Raw genomic sequence first — 23,504 nt, forward strand, 5'->3', positions numbered from 1 at the left:
GGTTGACGTGAAAGACCCTGCACATCTGTTTAAGTCCTTTCATGTGAATGAGATAATTTACCTCACTGACCTTTTCCAGCACAAAGTAATGCCCAGTCCACTTGTCCTGAAGGGCACTGGGTTTGACAGGCTCCATAATCCACACCCACTGGTCTGTAGAATAGACTGTCACTTTGGTCTTCTGGTCGTGCCAGTGCTTCATCAGCTCCTGACTGGCCTTTAGATTCTTTGTCGACTTTTCCATGTACTTTGCCATTCAAGACCGAAGGCTGAGTACATAGTCCACCACATCTCGTGATGGGGATGAGGGTTTGCTTTCCCATCCCTCATTCACTAGACTGAGGGGTCCTTGTACAGGGTGTCCAAAAAGAAGCTCAAAGGGGCGAAACCTGATTCCGTTCTGTGACACCTCCCTGTAGGTGTACAGAAGGCATGTCAGGAGAATATCCCATTCTCCCCTCAGGTGCTTTTCCAAGCCACCTATCATGCCTTTCAGGGTCTTGTTGAAAGGCTCAACAAGCTCATTAGTTTGTGGATGAAAGGAGGTAGAGAACGGGTAGGTGACTCCACACTCTTGCCACATAGCCTTCACAGAGGCTGATATGAAGTTTGATGCCCTGTCAGAAGCGACTTTCTTGTGGAATCCAACACAGGAGAATATCCCATTCAGAGCCTTTGCAACCATGGCGGCTTAGATGCTTCTCAGAGAGACAGCCTCAGGGTATCTTGTGGCATGGTCCACCACCACTAAGATATATCGGTTCCCTGAGCTGCTTTGAGGATCGAAATGACCCACAATATCCATGCCTATTCTCTCGAAAGGCCGCCCAACCATGGGTAGTGGATTTAAATGGGACTTTTGTGGCACCACCTGACTTGCCAGAAGTTTCACAAGTCAGGGAGGACCAAACAAATTCCTTTACGCCAAATTGTGGCCAGTAAAAGTGTGCAGACAACCGGTTCGATGTCTTAGTCAGTCCCAAGTTACCCCCTAAAGGAATTCGGTGAGCCAAATCCAAAAGGAACTTTCTGTGGCATTGGGGAACCACCAACCTTCTGGTGTCCTTGTCCTCAGAATCCTTTGGCTCACTGTACAGGAGCCCATCCTTCCAGTGCACTTTGCACAGTCCAGGGACCTCGCCCTTAGCCTGCTACTCCGCCTGCTTCCGCAGACCCGCCAGAGAGGGACACACATTCTGGGCTGTGTAGAAGTGCATATGATCTGGGCATCCAGCTTGGTCAGACCCTTCAGATCTGTGCCCACCTGGTCCTCCACCTCAGGCTCCTGCGCTGTGCCAAGCAACTTTGAAGTCAGAGCGTCCCCTGGTACCAAAGTAGGGTCCCCCGTGGCAACTAGCCCCTCTCATGCATGAGTAGGCGACTCAGTAATCTATGGAACAGGACTGGGGGCTACCGGCCAAGCCGGTCCTTCCAACAAGCCCTCTGGAAGCACTCCAGGCCCTAAGGCTTTCAGAGCGTTCAAGCTGGCATTTTCTTTGGCCCTCGATTGTGTAGCCGCTGCGACTATTTCAGGATCAGGAAGATCATTACCCAACAGACATGGGACATGAATGTAGTCTTTCACCAATACATGGCGCTGGGTGGTTGCACCTCGCCAGCTGAACTCTACTATCACTATGGGGCACTTACTCTTACCATCAAATCCACTAATGCACAACTCAGGCCCATCAATATACTGGCCTGGCTGTACCCACTGCCGGGTGACAGCGGTGACGCTAGCCGCGGTGTCTCAGACCGCCGGAGTTTTGTGTCCATTGATGTACATGTGTTCTAGATAGAGTTGAGTATTATTGGGAACTGGGGTCTCTTCTGGAGATCAAGTACCGTTCCCACTCAGTGCAACCAATCCACATTCAGCCACGCCCTTGCCTAGTGGAAATCCTCTTCTGAGAGGCCTGCACTAATGATGGCCTCCTCTATGAGTCCAACATTCACTAGGGCTTGCTTGGGTAAGCCCTTGCAAGCAGGAACCCCTTTCTTATGGCCCAGCTCCTTAGACACGAAACAAACTTTGGGTAGTGAGAACGCAGGTGTCCCAGTGTTAGGGGTGCCTGCGCTCTTCTTTTCAGTGTGCACGGCTGAAATAGAGTTTGGGGGGTTCCCTTTGCTCTTTTGGTGACCTGACCTTGAATAGTATGGGTTGGACCTTTGTCCTTCCCATCCTTGCTTACTTTTTTGTCCACCGATTTCTCTTCCGGTTTGCGTGTGCTCGCCTGTCGGCAGCCTTTGCAAGCTCCCTAGGATCTGTGATAGTCTTGTCCACTAGATGCTGGTGTAGGTCAACCTCACAATTTTTCAGCACTAGCTCACACGCAATCAAATTGTACATCCCTTTAAATGTGTCAACTTTGTTATCAGTCCCCCACCCGCTCAGATATTTCAACAAGTGTGTGAATGCTTCAATTGTCTGCCCACTTTTCTTTCCGAGCTCTCTGAAGCTCTTTAGATACTGTTCTGGGGTTTTACAGAACTTCATGAGGAGGTCTGCCTTCATGCTCTCATAAACAGGCCTTTCCTCGGGAGTTAACTGAGGAACTGCATCAGTCCATGGTGTCGGTAAGCGACTCATCAGGGCTGCACCCCACAGTACCTCATCCACCTCCTGCAGCTGGAATGCCAGCTCGAGTGCTTTAAAACTGTCCAAAATATCCTTCCCCACTTCGTAAGCCTGTACTAAATCTTTGGGGAGGTGCCGTTGTGGCTTATCCCGGGCACGCTGGTTTGAGCCATTACTGCTGTTCTCGCTGGGGGCGGAACTGTTGGACTCTTTCTGCTCTTCAAGTGCCAGCTTGCGCAGATCTATGGTGACCTTGTCCTGCTTTTTCTGTTCCTCTAGCACTAGTCTCCTTTCCTCGAGCAGGAGCTTTCTAGCCGCTACCTCATTAACAGCCAGAACAATTACTGGGCCACTTAGAGACTGTGCTTAGGTCTGGGACCTGCAGGATGCCGCACTAGCCCCTGACCTCACTGGCACTCTCGAGTGTGGAGAAACCACGCTTGCCCCCGGCGGGATGATAGGCGAGAAACACTGCTCATGCGGTCGACCTCGTCATTTATCGCCACCGGAAGGTCTTGTTAGCTCGAGTACACAGCCTAGTCCGTCCCCTGGGGTCTTCTCCACAACCACCCTCACTTCTACCAAAGTTTGATGGCTGGTCAGCAACTCAGGTTTATTAACCTTAGCGCTGTGGGGAAGTCCCCTCTATTGACATAAAACGCGCAGGACATTTGTGGTCATGCCTTTTATAGTCTCCATGTCAAGCCCCATGACTATTACTATTACATAGTAGTGACTAAACGTTGCCTTCAACAGTACTTTTATCGTTGCGTGACCAAGCTGTGCGCAAGGTTCCAACCAATCCGACCGCTTGCCACCAATGTGACGGATCAACTTCCGGGGCACCAGTGGTGCAGGGATGAATATCGGTTTCTAAACCATCAATCAACCCCATACCTCTAGTACACCAGAAGGGATCCAAACACATTGAAATACAAGTAAATTATTAGACCTCCTCATTCAATTTTGGTAACGTGGACGGAACATCAGGTTTATCTCTGCAAGGTTGTGGATCGTTGGTCAGTTGCAACACAGCAAAAATACAATTATTACCCAATGATAAAAGGGACTGTCCAGTCAAGTTTGTATAAAAATATCTACATTATTATTAGTACAACAGACAGTTCTAACACACTACAATTAGAACCCACACTCTAAAGGAACACAGAGGACAGACAGTTTCATGAAGGAAAGGGATTCACTCTGGATACTGACAGGAGGGTAGTTGGTAAAGTACTCAGTCGTACTGTTCAAGGTTATTTGGTTTGAACACAAAAGGGGCAAAAGGTTGTAACTGTCTCTAGGGGCCTTCAGAGAAGAACCAAGGGGGCAGGAACACAATGTACCTGGTGCTCAACGGTGTTAAGGCGTTTCCAGGGCGCTTTGCAGCATAATGCCGTCTCCTGCATACTTCAATATCTGGATCAGGGCTATGGCCCTTCCTCCGGGGGGAGGCTGCCACCACAAAGTGTGGAGTTTGTGTTTGCTGGTCACTAAAGTGATCATTTTTAGGGAGCCCACCAGGAGACACCTGGAAAATGGCGACCTGCTTGGAACGCCCTGTGCCCGAACCCACGATATATAAAGGAGCCCGCGATGTGCAGCGTTCCTCCACATTATAAAGTAGAAGAATCACATTCTTAAAGACGCAGGGGAGCCGCAACCTGTATGCAGATTGTGGTGCAGGAACGGGGTAGGGCACCCGGAAATCCATGGCCCCGAACAAAGATGGCACAGCTGAAGAGTAGGAAGAGAGGGCGGAAGTGGGGAAAGTACCAGCGGGCAAAGGAGGTTGCCACCGCTCCATTGCTGGGGTGAGACCGAGCGCGATGAATGATTTTCACATGAACAGGAGGTGAGTGGGGAGCTGAAGACCCGAGAGACTGGCGCTACGCGGGTTCAACGTTCCAGGTCCTTCCATGCAGAGGAAGTGCAGCCCAAGAGCTGCACAGTAGCCGGAAGCTGTCAGGCCTGCACGCAGCGGACACGTAACGGAGCGAGGTGGGGCCAAAGTACCTTTCACCAAAATACAGGCCAGAGGCACATGGAGGAAGCACAGGAACGCGGATCCAAGGGAGGTGCAGAGCAAGGGGGTTCCGGGTCAAAAGCCAGAGAGTATCCCGTATCCCCATTCCGTCCCGCAGGTGATCTGGCCAAATGGACTGCCTCTGGGCACTGTACACAGAATAACGCCCGAGTGAAGAGCATGGATGCAAACGATAGGCTACGAGTAAACGGTGCTCAGATAAAAGCGCCAGGGTTTAATCTAATGGATACCCGGGAAACACAGGGGCCAGAGGAGCCACCCCCCCTGAGGGAGATTTCACAAGGGGTCGGCAGCAAAGTCAAGGGCTGAGTCCAGTAGATTGTAAGCAGTGCGACTTAAAGTGCGATGTATACCTGGTAAAACGTGGGAACCAGAACAAACAGAGGAGGTATTTATGCCAAGGAAAGAGAGGCCTAAGGACGGCGAAGCAGTTCTACCGATCACACACAAATGCCTGCATGGCCAAGGCCCAACATACCTGGCCAAGGCCCAACATACCTGGCCAAGGCCCAACATACCTTGCCAAATGTATGTTCTGGCTTCCAACTCTAAGGTGCGACTAATGCATGTCTCTTAGAGATCCTCCTACTAAACTTGCTTGCTGTAGCGCAGGGATCCTTCCCACAAGCCCCGCCTAAAATGCGGAATGCATTACCACGTTACCTGAGGGCATGTGCCTTGCGTGAGATTTTTAAGTGAAGGCTAAAACCAACACTGTTCTCCTAATTTCTGTAGTACCTTTTCTGTCCCTCCCTGATGCGTTTTTTTAGGTATGTGTTGTCTGTTCCTGCCCTTAGCGCTATTATGCCTCCAGACGATGTTAAGCGCTATATCTCTCTAACCTTCCATCTATGCCCTACTGTTTGACTAATTGTGCTCCCCATACCTGTACCTGACTTTCTATGTGCAACAGCACCTCAATGCCTCCGGGTTGTATGTGCGCTTTACAAATTAAATAAATAAATAACATATAATGAATGTTGCCTACAAAGCGACAAAGAAAGGAGATAACATTGATTGACAGGCAGGCAGTGAGAGAGCGATGAATGGAATGGCAAAATTAGAACAACGCAGACGCACATCAAGGCCAAAGAAGCAGAGCTGGAGGGAAACATGGAAACGTTTGAAGACAGACTGGAGGCTGTCGAAAACAATCAGCTCATGGGTGACATTATGGAGATGGAATTTGGTGGCAGAATTGGACGAGCGCAACAAGGAGCTGCCTCAGAGATCAAAACAAAAAAGCAAACCAAGGAGCTAGAAAGAAAGGTTGACGATGTGGAGAACAGGGAAAGAAGATTCCATCTCCGAATCTTTGAAGCGCCAGAGCTGGTCGGAGAAACCCAAAACCAGGCGGGGAAGACAGACCCGGAGATTGTGGATGTGTCTTCCGTTGAAGAGCAACGTCTCGACCGAGCACATAGAGAAGGAGGACTAGGATCCAGTCCAAGATCCATTGTGATTGGCTGTCATGATGATGAAGTATAAGGCTGCAGAAGTAAGGTTCGGAGACAATGTTGCCATGTTTTTGGGTGTAACCTTTAACTTATTAATAAAAGGTTGGAAACACACCCCTATCCCTAAAGCGAAGGGGGGTTGGGGGATTCCCAGCCTCAAAGAGAACGAGTGAAATTGTCAGGAAGTTCAAAACCAAAAGGTTTGTCGCTGTCGTGTCTCAAACCTACCTCTGTCCCTATCACTAATATATTTAAAAAATATGCTACTGCAATTGCATTGGATACTGGAGAACAACTTAGACACTTAGCCCAAACCACTTCACAGTCCATAGTATCCCCTTGTGCAGATCATTTTTTTAAGTGCATATATCGCAAGATGGACATAACACCAAGAGATGCTTAAGGTTCTCCAAAACCTCTTATCCTTACAGAATCTATAAGCCCCCCACATCTCAATAACACCTCGCCGGTTCTAAGAAGACTCCACCTAAGTCGAATAAACGCCCCCCTGGCATTTGGCCAGGGAAGGAGTTTAAGGTAGGGGGCCAATTCCCCCAAGTTCCTATGTTCCCAGGCCAGATGTTTCAGACTAACATACCCATGAAGGCCGGATGTCGTTCCACACCAGTCGGTGGAATACAGCATGCGTTTAACCCCCACGGATCAGTTATCAAATCCTCCTTGGTGACCTTAGAATTGGCCCAGAGTTTAGCACATCTTGCAACAAAACCTTTTAACACTGTTGCGGCCTCCTTCTGAATTAGGCGTCCCAAATCTTTATAGAAAGTATTCAGTGAAGGGCATAGAAACGGGCGATGTAGTGACAATTTTCTCCACTGACCAATTACATCAAGGGACTTAATTCGTAACTCAAACCTATGGCAACAGAGGGAATCGCATTAGGAATACCTAAGACCCTCCCTCAAGTCCTGCTTTCCAAGGGTCCCTACAAATCCAAATCCATTCCGGTTGGAGATCCACCCCATATGTGAGCTTCGGGAGGATCTTTCCCGCAAAAAACGTAGGTGACAGAATATACGTGAAGTTTTTTCTTTTGATATATTTCCTTTGAGAAACTTAGGCATCTGTTTTTTGCTTGTAATAATTAATGATATAGGATTTGTCCCAATTACCGTTAATAGGATAACCCAGATAGACCGGATGTTTCACTGTTTTTGATGCAACCTTATTTATGGTCAACCTCTTATTTACAGATTTTTTTAGAATTTGTGATTTTAGTTTTTTCTGCATTTGCATTCATTTTTAAACAATTCACTGAGGCATAACTAAGCAGTCACAGGTTTCTGTAAACCAATACTGGTTCAATCTAGTAAAATAAAGTCGTCGGCATATGCTAACCACTTTATGCTCAACAACCCTATTCTGGGGCGCGGGACAGAAGCTGCCAGATATGAATCGTCTCCTACATCGGAAACATACATATTAAAAAAGGAGGGGGGTAATATGCACTCCTGACTAAGTCCATTCAGAGTGGGTATTTTTTGGGAGAGAACCCCCTCCTGGTTCAGCCGCATCTCCACATTTTAGCTATCATGCAGCCTCATGATCAATTTTAGCAGTTCCAGTGGAATGCCCCAACTCTCCAGCTTCTGCCGTAAGCGATTCCAATCCAGCGAGTCGAAAACAGATGATAAATTGACTGCTGCCATATGGATCACATCCTAGTGGTTCCCCATGCCAGATCTTGGCAGCACTATATTATGAAGCCGTTCAGGCTGGTACCATGGGCCTTCCTAAGCCCAACTTCACTTTTCTGAATCCTGCCGATCCTTATCGCCCAATCTTCCAGACGCTGTAGTGCTAAGGTTGCTAACATTTCAGCATCTGCAATGAGGATTGGACCATCATTCTTGGGATCCAATCGAATTCCCCGCTTAAGATGCTTGCCAGGAAGTTGGGAATTTGCCGCTCAACATAATGTCATTGAATCGAAATTTCTAAATTTTGGCCCAGCTGTTTGGGTCTCCCTTAAAAAGCCTATTTAATATCTGATTAGGCCCAGGTGAACAAGAATTGGTAGCCTTAAGGATGATACAGCAAATATATTCAAGATTGGAGTTATTGGAAGAGCAGAAGTTGGCAAGTCCTCTGATTTGCAAAATTGGGGATCCCGTCTCAGAATAAAGAGTCTCTGTATGAGATTCACAGTCGGACTCTGCAAGCCTCTTGGCGATGGATTCCACGAGAAGCCCGACCTTCAATGCGTTTATAGTTCACCAGAAAATGAACGTATTATTTGATTGGCGGCAGAACAGCATAGCTTCTGCATCAGCCTGCAGTAAACTGGCCCTGTTCCACCTGACCCCGTTTTTAAAGCTCTCCTTAACTCTCTTTATGCTTGACTTTATCTTTATTTCAGGGGTTGTTGTTCCCTTAATATTCCTAATTTCCGCTCTCATTTCCCTTTTGTTCGCAACCAGAATTAGAATGAATATACTTATGGGTCTTTGTAATCATGATTTTCCCCTCCCCTTTCCCACTAAAACATCCCCACTCTGAGCCTCCCTACGGCTGAGAGGTTGCCTTCGCCCCCCCGCCGGGGACTCAGTTACGGCTTTTTTTTTCACCTTTCCTCCCTCCTCCCTGTCCTCCCCACCACACTTACCTTCTGCCTCCATTGTCCCCGGTGGGAGACGATGGCAGCCTCCAGCCGTGGGGAGGCTCGGAGCAGGGCTCCCGCTCCGCACCTCCACACGGCTGGAGGCTTCCATCGCCGGGGACACAGGTACGTTTTTTTTTTCTCCCCGGTTGTCTTCCCTCCCTCCCAAACCCACTTACCTTCTTTTTTTTTTGGGAGCGGACGCGCAAGGAACACTTCTGTTTCCAGCGTGTCTACTCCCGATGGCTGTATCGAAAGGGAAAACGGACTCAGTTTTCCCTTTCCCGGCTGCCATTTTCTTTGTAGTTTCTTTTTTTTTTCTGTCCCAAAAGGTTTCAGGACAGAAAAAAATGCTTTTTGTACCCCGGTTACGCATATCTTGCGTGCCGGGGTACTAAAAGCAATATGACCCTCGCGGCGGGGGCATTATCGACTCAGGTAATGCCACAGGGCCTTTGCTATAACTTTGGACCCCGGGGCATTACCTGAATCGGTAATGCCCCCGCCGCAAGGGTCATATTGCTTAATTAGTGATGTTTTCTTCCATCCATAAAAAGAGTAGCCCAAATCATTAGCCAAAGCACTGTCCACTTTAATAACCTGGTCCTCGTTACACAAACTTCTATTTAACGATGCATTCGGAACTCGATCTGGCTCATAGACATCTGGAGGGGACCGTACTTTGAATTCAACGCAGCACTGCAACATGCCGCGATCACTCCAAGTATGTTGCACAATGGTCAATTTATTACAGTTATATGTTCATTCATTGACAGTGTTTTATTCAATGGGTTTTTTGCCAAATTTATTTTCTTTGAAAAACTCATCGAAAATGAAAACCTGTATTTTGGGGTGTTCCCCCAAAATACATGTCTCTATTAATTTTACACTATTCCTTGCCTCCCACCCCTTATATACCCTGGCTCACAACCCCCTATAATTTTCAATGTTTTTTTGAGAAAACTAATTTCAGCAAAAAACCCGTTAAAAAAAACACAGTCAATGGATGAACGTCGTAGCTTTCGTACACTTCTCAAATAAGAATGAATCAGTAAAAACATAACCTAGCGTTGAAGAAAGGGAGTCTCTGTGCCAAGTTGGATGACCTTGTCTCGGGAGGATCGTTCAGGGGCAACGTGCTCACCTTGGAAGCAAGACGACACGGAGCAGCACAGGTTCGATCCCCGGTTCTGCGCTTAGAAACCTCTGGGTATTAAACGCATTATAAATAACCTACCATATCATCCCCGAGTGTTGCACCATTTAGCTTCACCAGGCTCGGGTTCCCAAGTCCATTGTGCCATTGGCACCATTACTATATTTTAACAAAGTAAGGGAAGAACCGTAGAAGTCATATGACTTAACTCCTCATCCTCCTCTTTAGGTCAGGCCGAATTCAATCACAGAGGACTTACACATGTCCTCTGATATTAGGGCACGCCCAGTCTATAACTAAGTTGGGGAGAGTGGCTACTAATGCCAGCCGATTGAAAACTAAATTCCACTACTAACAAACCCTGACTTACTATTAAGGAACCCGCAGTCTGTTCTAAACATGGAAACTAAGAGCCCCAAAACGACACCCCAAAAGACCCTTTTGGGAAGCACACAGTGTATCCACCCCAAGGTGGGTGCTCTGCCATCCAGATCTCCTGGAAACAGTTACATTGGCGTAAAGTGGACCCCAAGTCGGGATGTCAAAATAAGTGAGTGTGACCTCTCGTGTTCCATGAGAGTAAATTGAGAGTATTTTTTTAATTTGATTAATTAATGTGTTATAGTTCACAAGGAACCTTTCACGTAATACAAACGTTAAAACATCAGAATAAAAAGAAACACGTCAAAACACTTTAGCATCGACTTAACCTTCGCATTACACATTTCGTCTTATCTTCACGTTACATGCATAATAATAACAGTGCACATATTCATTTGGATAGCTCAATGGCTTGATGATAAACTTCCCCTGGGTTCGCATCTGAGGGTCTAATCCTTACTTAACATTCCTACCGGTAGCGCAAAGACGTCTTTTATGAAGCGTATAGCAGCCAACGACCATTTAAAAAACGTGTCCATAAAAATGTCCATGCTGGCTGCACCTCCTTAAAGTCCTTTAAAAGATGAGAAAAATGAGTCTGGCGTTGAACACTCAGTTCAGGGTAATTAACCGTCCAATGTTGTATAGTTTCAATCGTACTTCCCATTTTACAGCATCTACAACACCTTAAGTTGCGGCATATGCCGGCATGTGCTCCCAAAGGTTCTTTAGTAGGAAACAAATTAAGGCGAAAGTGCAAACCCTGGTAGCGCCAGTATTACGCCGGGCATTTCCTCAGATAATATGACAATGGGCCTCATTACGAGGTTGGAGGTATCCATGCTGGTTTTACCGGCATGGCTACCCCCAAACTCGGCTCCGGCACCCACGAAAGGGGAATCACCAGGCCATTCCGACCTCGGCGGACCCGGTAAGGGCTCATTGGGAATGGGGAGGATGGTAGCAGCGGTACGGTTCATAACGATACCGTTGCGACCATCATGTTCTGCTCGCAGGTGCCGGTACGGCCACCAGGTCAGACCAGGTGGCTGCTAGGGCACCCACGAGCAGAACTCGTAGTATGGCGGTATGGTAACAACGATGCCGGTAGCGATACCGGCGCCGTTGTTGCCTTACTACCATACTCGTAATGAGGCGTGATAGGGTCTAACATCTAACGGTATCCCCATGAATAAATGGCACTTCCTATCGCAATCGATAGTATCAATCCAGTCAGTCTCCCAGACTGCCTTTTTTACTTTCAGATTAGTAAATACTCCACCGAGGAATCAAATTGGGAGTATTTAGCACTTAGGTCCATTGGTACTGGCCTCCTACTTCTGAGCTACCAATAGCTTGAGTAGGACTGTGGGTCTTGTTTAATAGGTCTGTCTAGCCCTTGGTTATTAATCCACAAATGATGGTAATGATCCCAGACTGTGCTCAATGTTTTGATTTTTATTATTATATAATAATTGGTTATTTATAACGCACTTAATACCCAGAGGTCTCAAAGCACGGACCCGGGGATCGAACCTGTGTTGCTCCACGTCGTCTTTTTTCCAAGGCCTGCGCGTTGCCCCTGAGCTATCCCCCCGAGACACATTGATGTTGGTGTAGGCCTCCACTGATGGAACCTGGAAGACACCAGGGGTGCATCCAGGGGGCTCCTCTTTCAGTGGAATTGAGAGCAGCTTTCTTTACAGCCATTGTTTTCAGTGCTGCAGGGTAGTCTTTCCTCTATGTCGCTGGCTGCCCCTGGATTCACTTGGCAGCCGACTAGCTGCCGCTCCAGGAACAGGCCGGCCAATGAGCATGGTGCTATGCGAGTGGAGTGTCAGTGAGGAAGAGGGTATGTAGTGGGGCTCTGGTGGGCATCGCAGTGTGTGAGCTAACTTTGGCAAAAGCCGGGCTCCCAGTAAAGGATCGACAGGCTCTGCAAGTCTCTGTTTAAATACTGAGATTTTGGTGGACCTCTCAAAAAGAGTTTGTTTTCCTTGTAATGGTAATGAAAGTGTCATCCACTCAAATGACACTGAACAACATGTACTGAGTGAAATGTACCTAACATGGCAAACAGTCTGTATTAACATGTCCTGGATCATGAATCCATGTGTGATGTGATGTGTGAACATTAAAATATGATTTCTTACATATGAGGTGTCCTCAAATCTTTATGAACTGTTTGTCCGTTCTTAGGCGCACATTTCAAACAAATGATAACTTCACCTAAGTCTGCCAAAAAGGCTGCAGGCTATAATGGTCCTTAAATGGGATAGGAACTAATCGGGGGGCGTCTGGAGAACATGAGGGGTGCAGCGGGACTTAACGTGTAGATGCCAATCCTGTCTCGGCAAGCCAGACCGTCATGCCACCCCGGGATACACACATTACATTGAAGGCGCTCTTAGTCTTTGACCTTACACAGGTCATGACATGTCATGAAACACCCATTGATTTATGTCACGTGTATTATACGGCACCGTATGTAAAGACGTCACCTTGAAGCACCCCAAGTGCAAGGGGGGAGGTAGAGCGGAGCAAAGACCTGTAAATCCTAGGAACATCCGGGTCAAGTGATAATGTACAGAAGATGCAAAAACTGTGGTGCACACACACATGGCACACATCCAAAACCACCATGAGGGTGGAAAACAAATGGAAAAGGAATGGGAGTGAAGCTGCAATCTCGGCCAGTTCATTTCCCAGGGCAGAGGTTTAGCTTCTATGCCACTTAACATGACTGGGATCCCTTTAGCTACATAAAATGTGATCACAGGGATTATGGAGAACTTGCAATATTTCACCCGTAGTTTCCTCATTTGGGATGTCAGTTGGGGGATCTTCTCGCAGAAGTCTAGAATAATTTGGCCCGTCTTCGGGAATGCATAGAATGTGAACCCCAGGTAGACCACTTCTACTACCGGAATGGTTTGGTCTCCCAGAATCCACTTATATGTGGCTACCTGTCTGCCTTCTTTCTTAAAGACCACTATTTTTGACTTCCCCGGGTTAATTAGCAGGTCATTTTATTTTGCATAAGTCTCCAATGAGTTCAACAGGCGCTGGAGCCCAACCGATGTGTAGTCCACAAGGACGATGTCATCAGCGTAAGCCAACCATCTGATCGGACATGTGTCAACTTTCTGTCTAGCCAACTCTGCTGCATCCATCGCCTTTCCCAGGCCCACTAAGTAAAGGCTAAAGAGGAGGGGGGCCGCCATACACCCCTGTCTTAACCCCCTCTCCACCCTCACATGCTCCGATAATTGTCCCGCACCATCCAATCTGACTCTCACCGTGGTGTCCTTGTGGAGAGGCCAGCATAGGTTTTGGTATCCCCCCAACTTTCCAGCTTCTCCCAAAGACGTCCCCTATTGACCTGGTCAACGGCTCTCGAGAGGTCTATCCCCCCCTTTGAAAATGGGGATAATGATGGAAGGCTTCCAGGATGAGGGAAATTGTCTCCTCTCTAAGATCCCTCGAAACAGCAGGGCCAACTACCCAGACCATAGGCTTACATTTCCTTTTAGAACCTGATACCTTTCCCTGTGACACACTCATGATGCTGCTAGATTTCCCTGTGACACACTCATGATGCTGCTAGCTTTCCCTGTGACACACTCATGATGCTGCTAGCTTTCCCTGTGACACACTCATGATGCTGCTAGCTTTCCCTGTGACACACTCATGATGCTGCTAGATTTCTACGTGACCAGACTCATGATGCTGCTAGCTTTCTCTGTGACCATACTCATGATGCTGCTAGCTTTTTCTGTGACCAGACTCACGATGCTGCTAGCTTTTTCTGTGACCAGACTCGTAGTGCTGCTAGCTTTCCCTGTGACACACTCATGATGCTGCTAGCTTTCCCTGTGACACACTCATGATGCTGCTAGCTTTTTCTGTGACCAGACTCACGATGCTGCTAGCTTTCTATGTGACTACACTCGTGAGGCTGCCAACTTTCTGTGACCATACTCATGATGCTGCTAGCTTTCTCTGTGACCACACTCACGATGCTGCTAGCTTTTTCTGTGACCAGACTCATAATGGTGCTAGCTTTCCCTGTGACCACACTCTTGATGCTACTAGCTTTCTCAGTGACCACACTTGTGACGCTGCCAGATTTCTGTGACCACGCTCACGATGCTGCAAGCTTTTTCTGTGACCAGACTCATGATGCTGCTAGCTTTCTATATGACCAGACTCATGATGCTGCTAGCTTTCCCTGTGACCAGATCCATGATGCTGCTAGCCTTCTATGTGACCACGCTCATGATGCTGCTATCTTTCTCTGTGACCACACTTATGATGCTGCTTTCTCTGTGACCATACTCATGACGCTGCTAGCTTTCTATATGACCAGACTCGTGATGCTGCTAGCTTTCCCTGTGACCAGATCCATGATGCTTCTAGCCTTCTATGTGACCACACTCATGATGCTGCAAGCTTTCTCTGTGACCACACTCATGATGCTGCAAGCTTTCTCTGTGACCACACTCATGATGCTGTTAGCTTTCACCGTGCTTGGAAGTTTCTAGGTGGGAGACTGCAACATGTCCAGAGAATACACCCTGTGTTCCGAGATCTCTGATTGACTGGCCCCCCTGCGCTGGTTGCTAACGGAAGGGAGATCCTGTGTAGATGCAAGTTCACCTTTGATAGCTTCCCACAATGTCAGTTATAATGATGCTGCTAGCTTTCCCTGTGACACACTCATGATGCTGCTAGCTTTCCCTGTGACACACTCATGATGCTGCTAGCTTTCCCTGTGACACACTCATGATGCTGCTAGCTTTCTCTGTGACCAGACTCATGATGCTGATAGCTTTCTCTGTGACCAGACTCATGATGCTGCTAGCTTTCTCTGTGACCAGACTCATGATGCTGCTAGCTTTCTCTGTGACCAGACTCGTAGTGCTGCTAGCTTTCTATGTGACCACACTCATGAGGCTGCCAACTTTCTGTGACCATACTCATGATGCTGCTAGCTTTCCCTGTGACCACACTCTTGATGCTACTAGCTTTCTCAGTGACCACACTCAGGATGCTGCTAGCTTTCCCCGTGACACACTCATGATGTTGCTAGATTTCTACGTGACCAGACTCATGATGGTGCTAGCTTTTTTCTGACCAGACTCATAATGCTGCTAGCTTTCCCTGTGACCACACTCTTGATGCTACTAGCTTTCTCAGTGACCACACTCATGATGCTGCTAGCTTTCCCTGTGACCACACTCATGATGCTGCTAGCTTTCCCTGTGACACACTCATGATGCTACTAGCTTTCTCAGTGCCCACACTCATGATGCTGCTAGCTTTCCCTGTGACCACACTCATGATGCTGCTAGCTTTCCCTGTGACCACACTCTTGATGCTACTAGCTTTCTCAGTGACCACACTCATGATGCTGCTAGCTTTCCCTGTGACCACACTCATGATGCTGCTAGCTTTCCCTGTGACCACACTCATGATGCTGCTAGCTTTCCCCGTGACACACTCATGATGCTGCTAGATTTCTACGTGACCAGACTCATGAAGGTGCTAGCTTTTTTTCTGACCAGACTCATAATGCTGCTAGCTTTCCCTGTGACCACACTCTTGATGCTACTAGCTTTCTCAGTGACCACACTCATGATGCTGCTAGCTTTCCCTGTGAGCACACTCATGATGCTGCTGGCTTTCCCTGTGACACACTCATGATGCTGCTAGCTTTCCCTGTGACCACACTCATGATGCTGCTAGCTTTCCCTGTGACACACTCATGATGCTGCTAGATTTCTACGTGACCAGACTCATGATGGTGCTAGCTTTCTATGTGACCACACTCGCGAGGCTGCCAACTTTCTGTGACCAGACTCACGATGCTGCTAGCTTTCCCTGTGACCACACTCTTGATGCTACTAGCTTTCTCAGTGACCACACTCATGATGCAGCTAGCTTTCCCCGTGCTTGGAAGTTTCTAGGTGGGAGACTGCAACATGTCCAGAGAATGCAGTCTGCGTTCTCTCTGATTGGCTGGCGCCCCTGCCCTCGATGCTAAGGGTAGGGAGATCCTGTGTAGATGCAAGTTCCCCTTTGATAGCTTCCCTCAATGTCAGTTCTAATAATGCTGATAGCTTTCTCTGTGCCCACACTCATGATGCTGCAAGCTTTGTATGCAACCACACTAATGATACTGCTGGCTGTCTATGGGACTGCACTCATGATGCTGCTAGCTTTCTCTGTGAACACACTCCCAATGCTGCTAGCTTTGTATGCAACCACACTAATGATACTGCTGGCTGTCTATGGGACTGCACTCATGATGCTGCTAGCTTTCTCTGTGATCACACTCCTCATGCTTCTAACTTTCTATGGGGCTGCACTCATGATGCTGCTAGCTTTTTCTGCGACCGTCCTGATGATGATGCTAGATTTCTCTGCAACTCCCCTTATGATGCTGCTAGCTTTCTATGGGACCACCCTCATGATTCTGCTATCTCGCTATGGGGCTGCACTCATGATGCTGTTAGCTTTCTATGGGACCACCCTCATGATTCTGCTATCTCTCTATGGGGCTGCACTCATGATGCTGCTAGCTTTCTCTGCAACCACCCTGATAATGATGCTAGATTTCTCTGCAACCACCCTGATGATGTCGCTAGCTTTCTCTGCGTGCACACTGATGATGCCGCTAGCTTTCTCTGCATCCACGCACATGATGCTGCTAGCTTTCTCTGAGGCCACCCTCATGATGCTGCTAGCTTTCTGTGGGACTGCAATCATGATGCTGCTAGCTTTCTATGTGACCACCCTCATGATGCTGCTAGCTTTCTTTGGGACCACCGTCATGATGCTGCTAGCTTTCTATGGGGCTGTACTCATGATGCTGCAACCTTTCTCTGTGACCACCCTGATGATTGTGCTAGCTTTCCCCGTGACCACCCTGATGATGCTGCTAGCCTTCTCTGTGACCACCCTGATGCTGCTGATAGCTTTCTCTGTGACCACCTTGATGATGCTTCAAGCTTTCTCTGCAACCACCCTGATTATGATGCTAGCTTTCTCTGAGACCACCCAAATGATGCTGTTAGCTTTCTCTGCAAACACCCTGATGATGCTGCTAGCTTTCCCCGTGACCACACTCATGATGCTGATAGATTTCTACGTGACCACACTCATGATGTTGCTAGCTTTCTATGTGACCACACTCATGATGCTGCTAGCTTTCTCTGCATTCACACACATGATTCTCCTAGCTTTCTCTGTGAGCACACTCCCAATGCTGCAAGCTTTGTATGCACCCACACACGATGCTGCTAGCTTTCTCTGTGACCAGACTCATGATGCTGCTAGCTTTCTCTTTGACCAGATTCATGATGCTGCTAGCTTTCTCTTTGACCAGACTCATAATGCTGCAAGATTTCCCTGTGACCACACTCATGATGCTGCTGGCTGTCTACGGAACTACACTCATGATGCTGCTAGCTTTCTATGTGACCACTCTTATGATGCTGCTAGCTTTCTATGAGAACATCCTCATGATGCTGCTAGCTTTCTATGGGGCTGCACTCACGATGCGGTTAGCTTTCTGTGCGACCACCCTTATGATGATGCTAGCTTTCTCTGCAACCACCCTGATGATACTGCTATCTTTCCCTCTGACCACACTCATAATGCTGCTAGATTTCTATGTGACCACCTTCATGATGCTGCTAGCTTTCTATGGGACTGCACTCACTGCTGCTGCCTACTTTCTCTGCGACCACCCTGACCATGCTGCTAGCATTCTATGAGACTGCACTCATGATGCTGCTAGCTTTCTCTGTGACCACCCTGATGATGCTGCTAGCTTTCTCTGGAACCATCCCGATGATGCTGCTAGCTTTCTCTGCAACCACCCTGATGATGCTGCTAGCTTTCTCTGGAACCACCCTCATGATGCTGCCTACTTTCTCTGCGACCACCCTGATGATGCTGCTAGCTTTCTATGAGACTGCACTCATGATGCTGCTAGCTTTCTCTGTTACCACCCTGATGATGCTGCTAGCATTATCTGGAACCACACTCATGATGCTGCTAGCTTTCTCTGTGACCACCCTGATGATGCTGCTAGCTTTCTCTGGAACCATCCTGATGATGCTGCTAGCTTTCTCTGCAACCACCCTGATGATGCTGCTAGCTTTCCCTGTGACCACACTCATTATGCTGCTAGATTTCTACGGGACCACACTCATGATGCTGCTAGCTTTCGCTGCGACCACCCTGATGATGCTGCTAGCTTTCTCTGGAACCACCCTGATGATGCTGCTAGCTTTCTCTGTGACCACCCTGATGATGTTGCTAGCTTTCTCTGGAACCACCCCGATGATGCTGCTAGCTTTCTCTGCGACCAGCCTGAAGATGCTGCTAGCTTTCTATGGGACTGCACTCATGATGCTGCTAGCTTTCTCTGTGACCACCCTGATGATGCTGCTAGCTTTCTCTGGAACCACCCTGATGATGCTGCTAGCTTTCTCTGCGACCACCCTGATGATGCTGCTAGCTTTCTCTGGAACCACTATGATGATGCTGCTAGCTTTCTCTGCGGCCACCCTGATGATGCTGATAGCTTTCTCTGGAACCACCCTGATGATGCTGCTAGCTTTCTCGGCGACCACCCTGATGATGCTGCTAGCTTTCTCTGCGACCACCCTGATGATGCTTCTAGCTTTCTCTGGGACCACACTGATGATGCTGCTAGCTTTCTCTGGAACTACTCTGATGATGCTGCTAGCTTTCTCGGCGACCACCCTGATGATGCTGCTAGCTTTCTCTGCGACCACCCTGATGATGCTTCTAGCTTTCTCTGGGACCACACTGATGATGCTGCTAGCTTTCTCTGGAACTACTCTGATGATTCTGCTAGCTTTCTCTGTGACCACCCTGATGATTCTGCTAGCTTTCTCTGTAACCACCCTGATGATGCTGCTAGCTTTCTCTGTGACCGTCCTGATGATGCTGCTAGCTTTCTCTGCGACCAGCCTGAAGATGCTGCTAGCTTTCTATGGGACTGCACTCATGATGCTGCTAGCTTTCTCTGTGACCACCCTGATGATGCTGCTAGCTTTCTCTGGAACCACCCTGATGATGCTGCTAGCTTTCTCTGCGACCACCCTGATGATGCTGCTAGCTTTCTCTGGAACCACCCTGATGATGCTGCTAGCTTTCTCTGCGGCCACCCTGATGATGCTGCTAGCTTTCTCTGCGACCACCCTGATGATTCTGCTAGCTTTCTCTGTAACCACCCTGATGATGCTGCTAGTTTTCTCTGTGACCGTCCTGATGATGCTGCTAGCTTTCTCTGCGACCACCCTGATGATGCTGCTAGCTTTCTCTGGAACTACCCTGATGATTCTGCTAGCTTTCTCTGTGACCACCCTGATGATTCTGCTAGCTTTCTCTGTAATCACCCTGATGATGCTGCTAGCTTTCTCTGTGACCGTCCTGATGATGCTGCTAGCTTTCTCTGCGATCTGTCTGTGTTTGGAAGCTTCTTTGAGGGAGACTGCAACATGTCACTTGTTAAATTACAATACAAATTGTGCCCCAAAATCCCCACTCGCCAAGAGCTGCTGTGTTTTCCTGTTTTCATAGCGTGGCCTTTATTAAACATACATGTGCTGGATTGTCTGGCGGAGGAGAATTGTGCGTACGTAAATTGATTCCAACACGACCCTACAGAGGCAAACACATTCTGCAATCACAATTCCATCCAGTAGCATAATGCATATTTAAAGCTACAAAACTGATATACCAATGGAAATTTCTCCCCCGGTAAGGCATGGCGATCTAAAACATGGTTGCAGACCCTATGGAGCTGGCACCATCGCATAGAACAGATTATTTGACCTTGTGTGTTCTCAGTAGAGGGGCTCTGGTATGTTTGACACATGTTGCAACATTTGGATGGACTCCTTGCTCACCATATTTAGGGAGACACTGTATCTCACGCACACCACACTGAAGAAGCCCAACGAAGCAGAAACATGTGCCTAGGGTTTCAGCCGCTACTCTTGATCAGAGAAGATTTGCCTGGCAATTTGGACAATACTGCCCTCGTGGACAGGACCAGTCTGTCATGCAAGTGGATACGTCCACTTCGGTAGAGCACTGAGATAAAGCATGTTTATAAATGCCCCTGAATTGGCACCTGTGCATAGAACAGGTTGCATTGCCGTTGTTCGTTCTCAGCAGAGGGTTTCTCACAGGGTTGTCAAATATTTCCAATTGGGTTGTGTTGTAATGTGCTCCCTCCTGTATAGTATAGAACCTTGTTGTGGAACGTGGCCAGAACAACCTAGAAAGGAATGTTATTATTCAGTAACAAGGGCTATTGGAGATCAGGGTAAAGGCTGGTTGTGCTGGGTGTTTCGGCTGCGAGACTTAACAAATAAAATTAGGTTATCAACCTCCCGGAAGTGCGGAGCGCCATCTTTCCAGGTACATTAACCCCTCCATGGACTCAGAAAGTACCTGCATTTCCCGTGTAAAGTCTGTAAGTCCACAGGACTGAGTTGGGGTTACAGTACTCGAGTTTGGGGGCAATTCCGTGGATTTGACACCATACTCCTAATGAGGCCCATTGCCTTTAAAAAAACAAATCTACCTCAGAATTATAGAAATATGAAGCAAAAGAGCCGATAGCTTGCACGGTTAACAGTTAGAGCGTCCAGTGAGCAGCGGGGAAGGGCATGACATGCGTCTGTGGAGCTGTGGTTTAAACACACACTCACATCTTGATGGGCCTCTGGGCTCCTGGTGAAAGTACTTAGCACTTAAGAAGTCTATATACATGAAAGCTGTGTAATTAAACACGCCGGAACAAGAAGTCCTGTACAGAAGATCCCCTCCCTTGGCCCGTTCTCTGCACCTCCTCTCTCTCCCTCTCGCGCAGTCTTTCGTGGTCACTCTGCACCTATTCATAAGCAGCCCCCTTCTTCACTTAGACTGCTCTCTCTCTCTCTCTCTCTCTCTCTCTCTCTCTCTCTCTCTCTCTCACTCTCTCATCTTTCATGCATTTATTTTTCCATTTATAAAGCACACTAAGCCCTGAGGCATCGAGGCGCTGTAACGCTGCTATCTTCGCCGCCAGCTCGCTTTTTAACCCCAGACCCTTCAGGCAATCCTATTATCCGTGCTCCCCACAAGCCATCCTAATCATGTCCATGTCTCTGTTGCCATGCCCAGGAACTCCCAGCAGCCCTGGCTGCTCATCCCCTGACAGATGCCTGCCTGGGAGTGGTGGAGGTCCACAGGAGGCAAGCCACAGGGCTCAGTCTGGCGTAAAGGGGCTCCAAGCTCTTCAAATGGAAATCTATGGGCACACAGATTATTCTGTGGGGTCATGATATGATTGGTTATTTATAAAGCGCTTAATACCCAGAGGTTTCTAAGCGCGGACCCGGGAGTGAACCTTGCTTCCAAAGCGAGAACGTTGCCCCTGAACCATCCTCCTGTGCGTGCAGGGTTATGTGTGGAAGAAGCAGGGAAAGCATTCATAATCCAGAAAATTGGTTCCCATACCCTACAGGTTTCTCGTGGAGAATGATGGGTAATCTGCACTGGTGGTGGGGTTTTCCTAAGGTATCTGTGGGTGGAATCTTGCATGGCCACAGGCCTGCTTCTTGCTCGTCATTATTTAACTATTTGTTCATGTAGGCGCACATTTGGATCTTTGGCTGCCTACGCCATCATCCAAAAGATCTCTAAAGGATGACTTTAAGGCATTGCTCTCACTGCAAGTATCCCAGCTGACTCTACAGAACACAACACATGGCATTGTTCTCCCATTCACGGGGCAGGGATGGTGACTCCTCACAAGTTCTTATACGCTTCTGCCGTTCCATACTCACATTCCGGAGTTGCTGAAGGTGGCTTGATCTCTGCCGCGTAGACGCTGAGGGCCTCCAGCAGAAGGAAGATGATCCGTGCCCCCTTCATGGTGCTGCCAGCGATGCGTGTGGATCACCGGGTGGCTATAATTCACATTTATAAGCTATGACAGTTTTAGAGCCAGGAGAAGGGGGCGGAGGAAATCACACTGACTTTTAGGAATCCGGCCAGCGTCGAGAGCGACGTAGAGTACACCAACACCTTCCAAATTTATGTGTCTCGAGAACCGTCCATAAGCAACCTGTTTCTTCTCAAGTCCGGGAGCAAAAGTAACACCTCATAACATCCATTAGAAGTGCGTCGCTGGCACATTCAGCTGTTCCTGTACAGGACATTCCGAAACCTTGTCTCGCGGCCAATCGTCGACCACGTCTGAGAAAACTCTGTCCACATCAGATGTCAGGAAATCAAGGCTGCAATTGCGCGGATGTGCGAAGTGGTCTTCGATGTAAGGGTCTGCCGCAGCAACTCAGTGGAGGCTGAAGCTGGTTCCCTTGATGTGCAGGGCTTACTGGATTACCAACATGCCCAGGTGCTGACACAAGAAACCAGTGCCGAAGCGGCACCGCCCCAGAAATCCTTGCGTACAAGATCAGCGTACACTGTATGCTTCAAGTTCTCCCAGCCAACCCCTTCTGCCTAGCCCGTGCCCGACGGTCCTCCAAATCACAGCTTCTTCTGGCAGGAACCTGTCCTCCACACCTTCAGAAAAAGCCGTCATCAACACCTGTTCTGTGCCCAGATCTCCCTCATCTTGTTTAGTTGGGAGTACAAGGTACCTTAACACAACATTACGTAACATATGTGGCGGCCCACCGATACAAGAGCTTTTCAAAGGAACATAAATAAATATAAGCAAATAGTGAACTCACAATAACATAGCGGTATCATCAACATTTTATTGTATTTCATTGGAAGGAACAGTGTGTGCTTCTAATAGAAACATGTTCATAGGATGCATACAGTAGACGGGGCGATACGGCAAGTGAGCGTGCATGGATAGCCGGCCGCTGAGGAAGAGACGTAAATAGACTTAGGGCAATATACAGTTGGATGTGGGCAGTGCCATGATAGGAATGGGAGGGTGGGGGCCTGGGGGGGAGATCATCAGCCTGGAGAATGAGGGGGCATTATGCAGGATTAGAAGGTGGTGCATAAGTGGCTTATTTGAAAGCCTGGCAGCATTCTTAATGTCGAGAGTGTGAGGGGGGAGATGGAAATGATCTGAGAGGTGGATCGCAGTGGGCGAGGAATGGACTTTTGAGATAGTTACTGGATCAGAGGTTAGAAGTAGGGGAGTAGCACGAGACATCATTTCCTGACACCATCCGGAGTCAGCCCAATTT

General features: G+C 48.2%; 1 protein-coding gene across 1 annotated transcript in view; it reads right to left on the bottom strand.

The window, feature by feature from the left end:
• The window catches only part of LOC138452996 (WAP four-disulfide core domain protein 5-like), a 287,523-nt gene extending 265,114 nt beyond the window's left edge, over positions 1–22,409 (bottom strand). Inside the window, exon 1 of the mRNA XM_069605401.1 lies at positions 22,119–22,409. Within this exon, the coding sequence (XP_069461502.1) occupies positions 22,119–22,206 (88 nt within the window). The 5' untranslated portion in view covers positions 22,207–22,409. The remainder of the gene's footprint in view (positions 1–22,118) is intronic.
• Positions 22,410–23,504: the final 1,095 nt, after the last annotated feature.

The sequence above is a fragment of the Ambystoma mexicanum genome, chromosome 4p, assembly GCF_040938575.1.
Source record: "Ambystoma mexicanum isolate Mex_15411 chromosome 4p, UKY_AmexF1_1, whole genome shotgun sequence".
NCBI lineage: Eukaryota > Metazoa > Chordata > Amphibia > Caudata > Ambystomatidae > Ambystoma > Ambystoma mexicanum.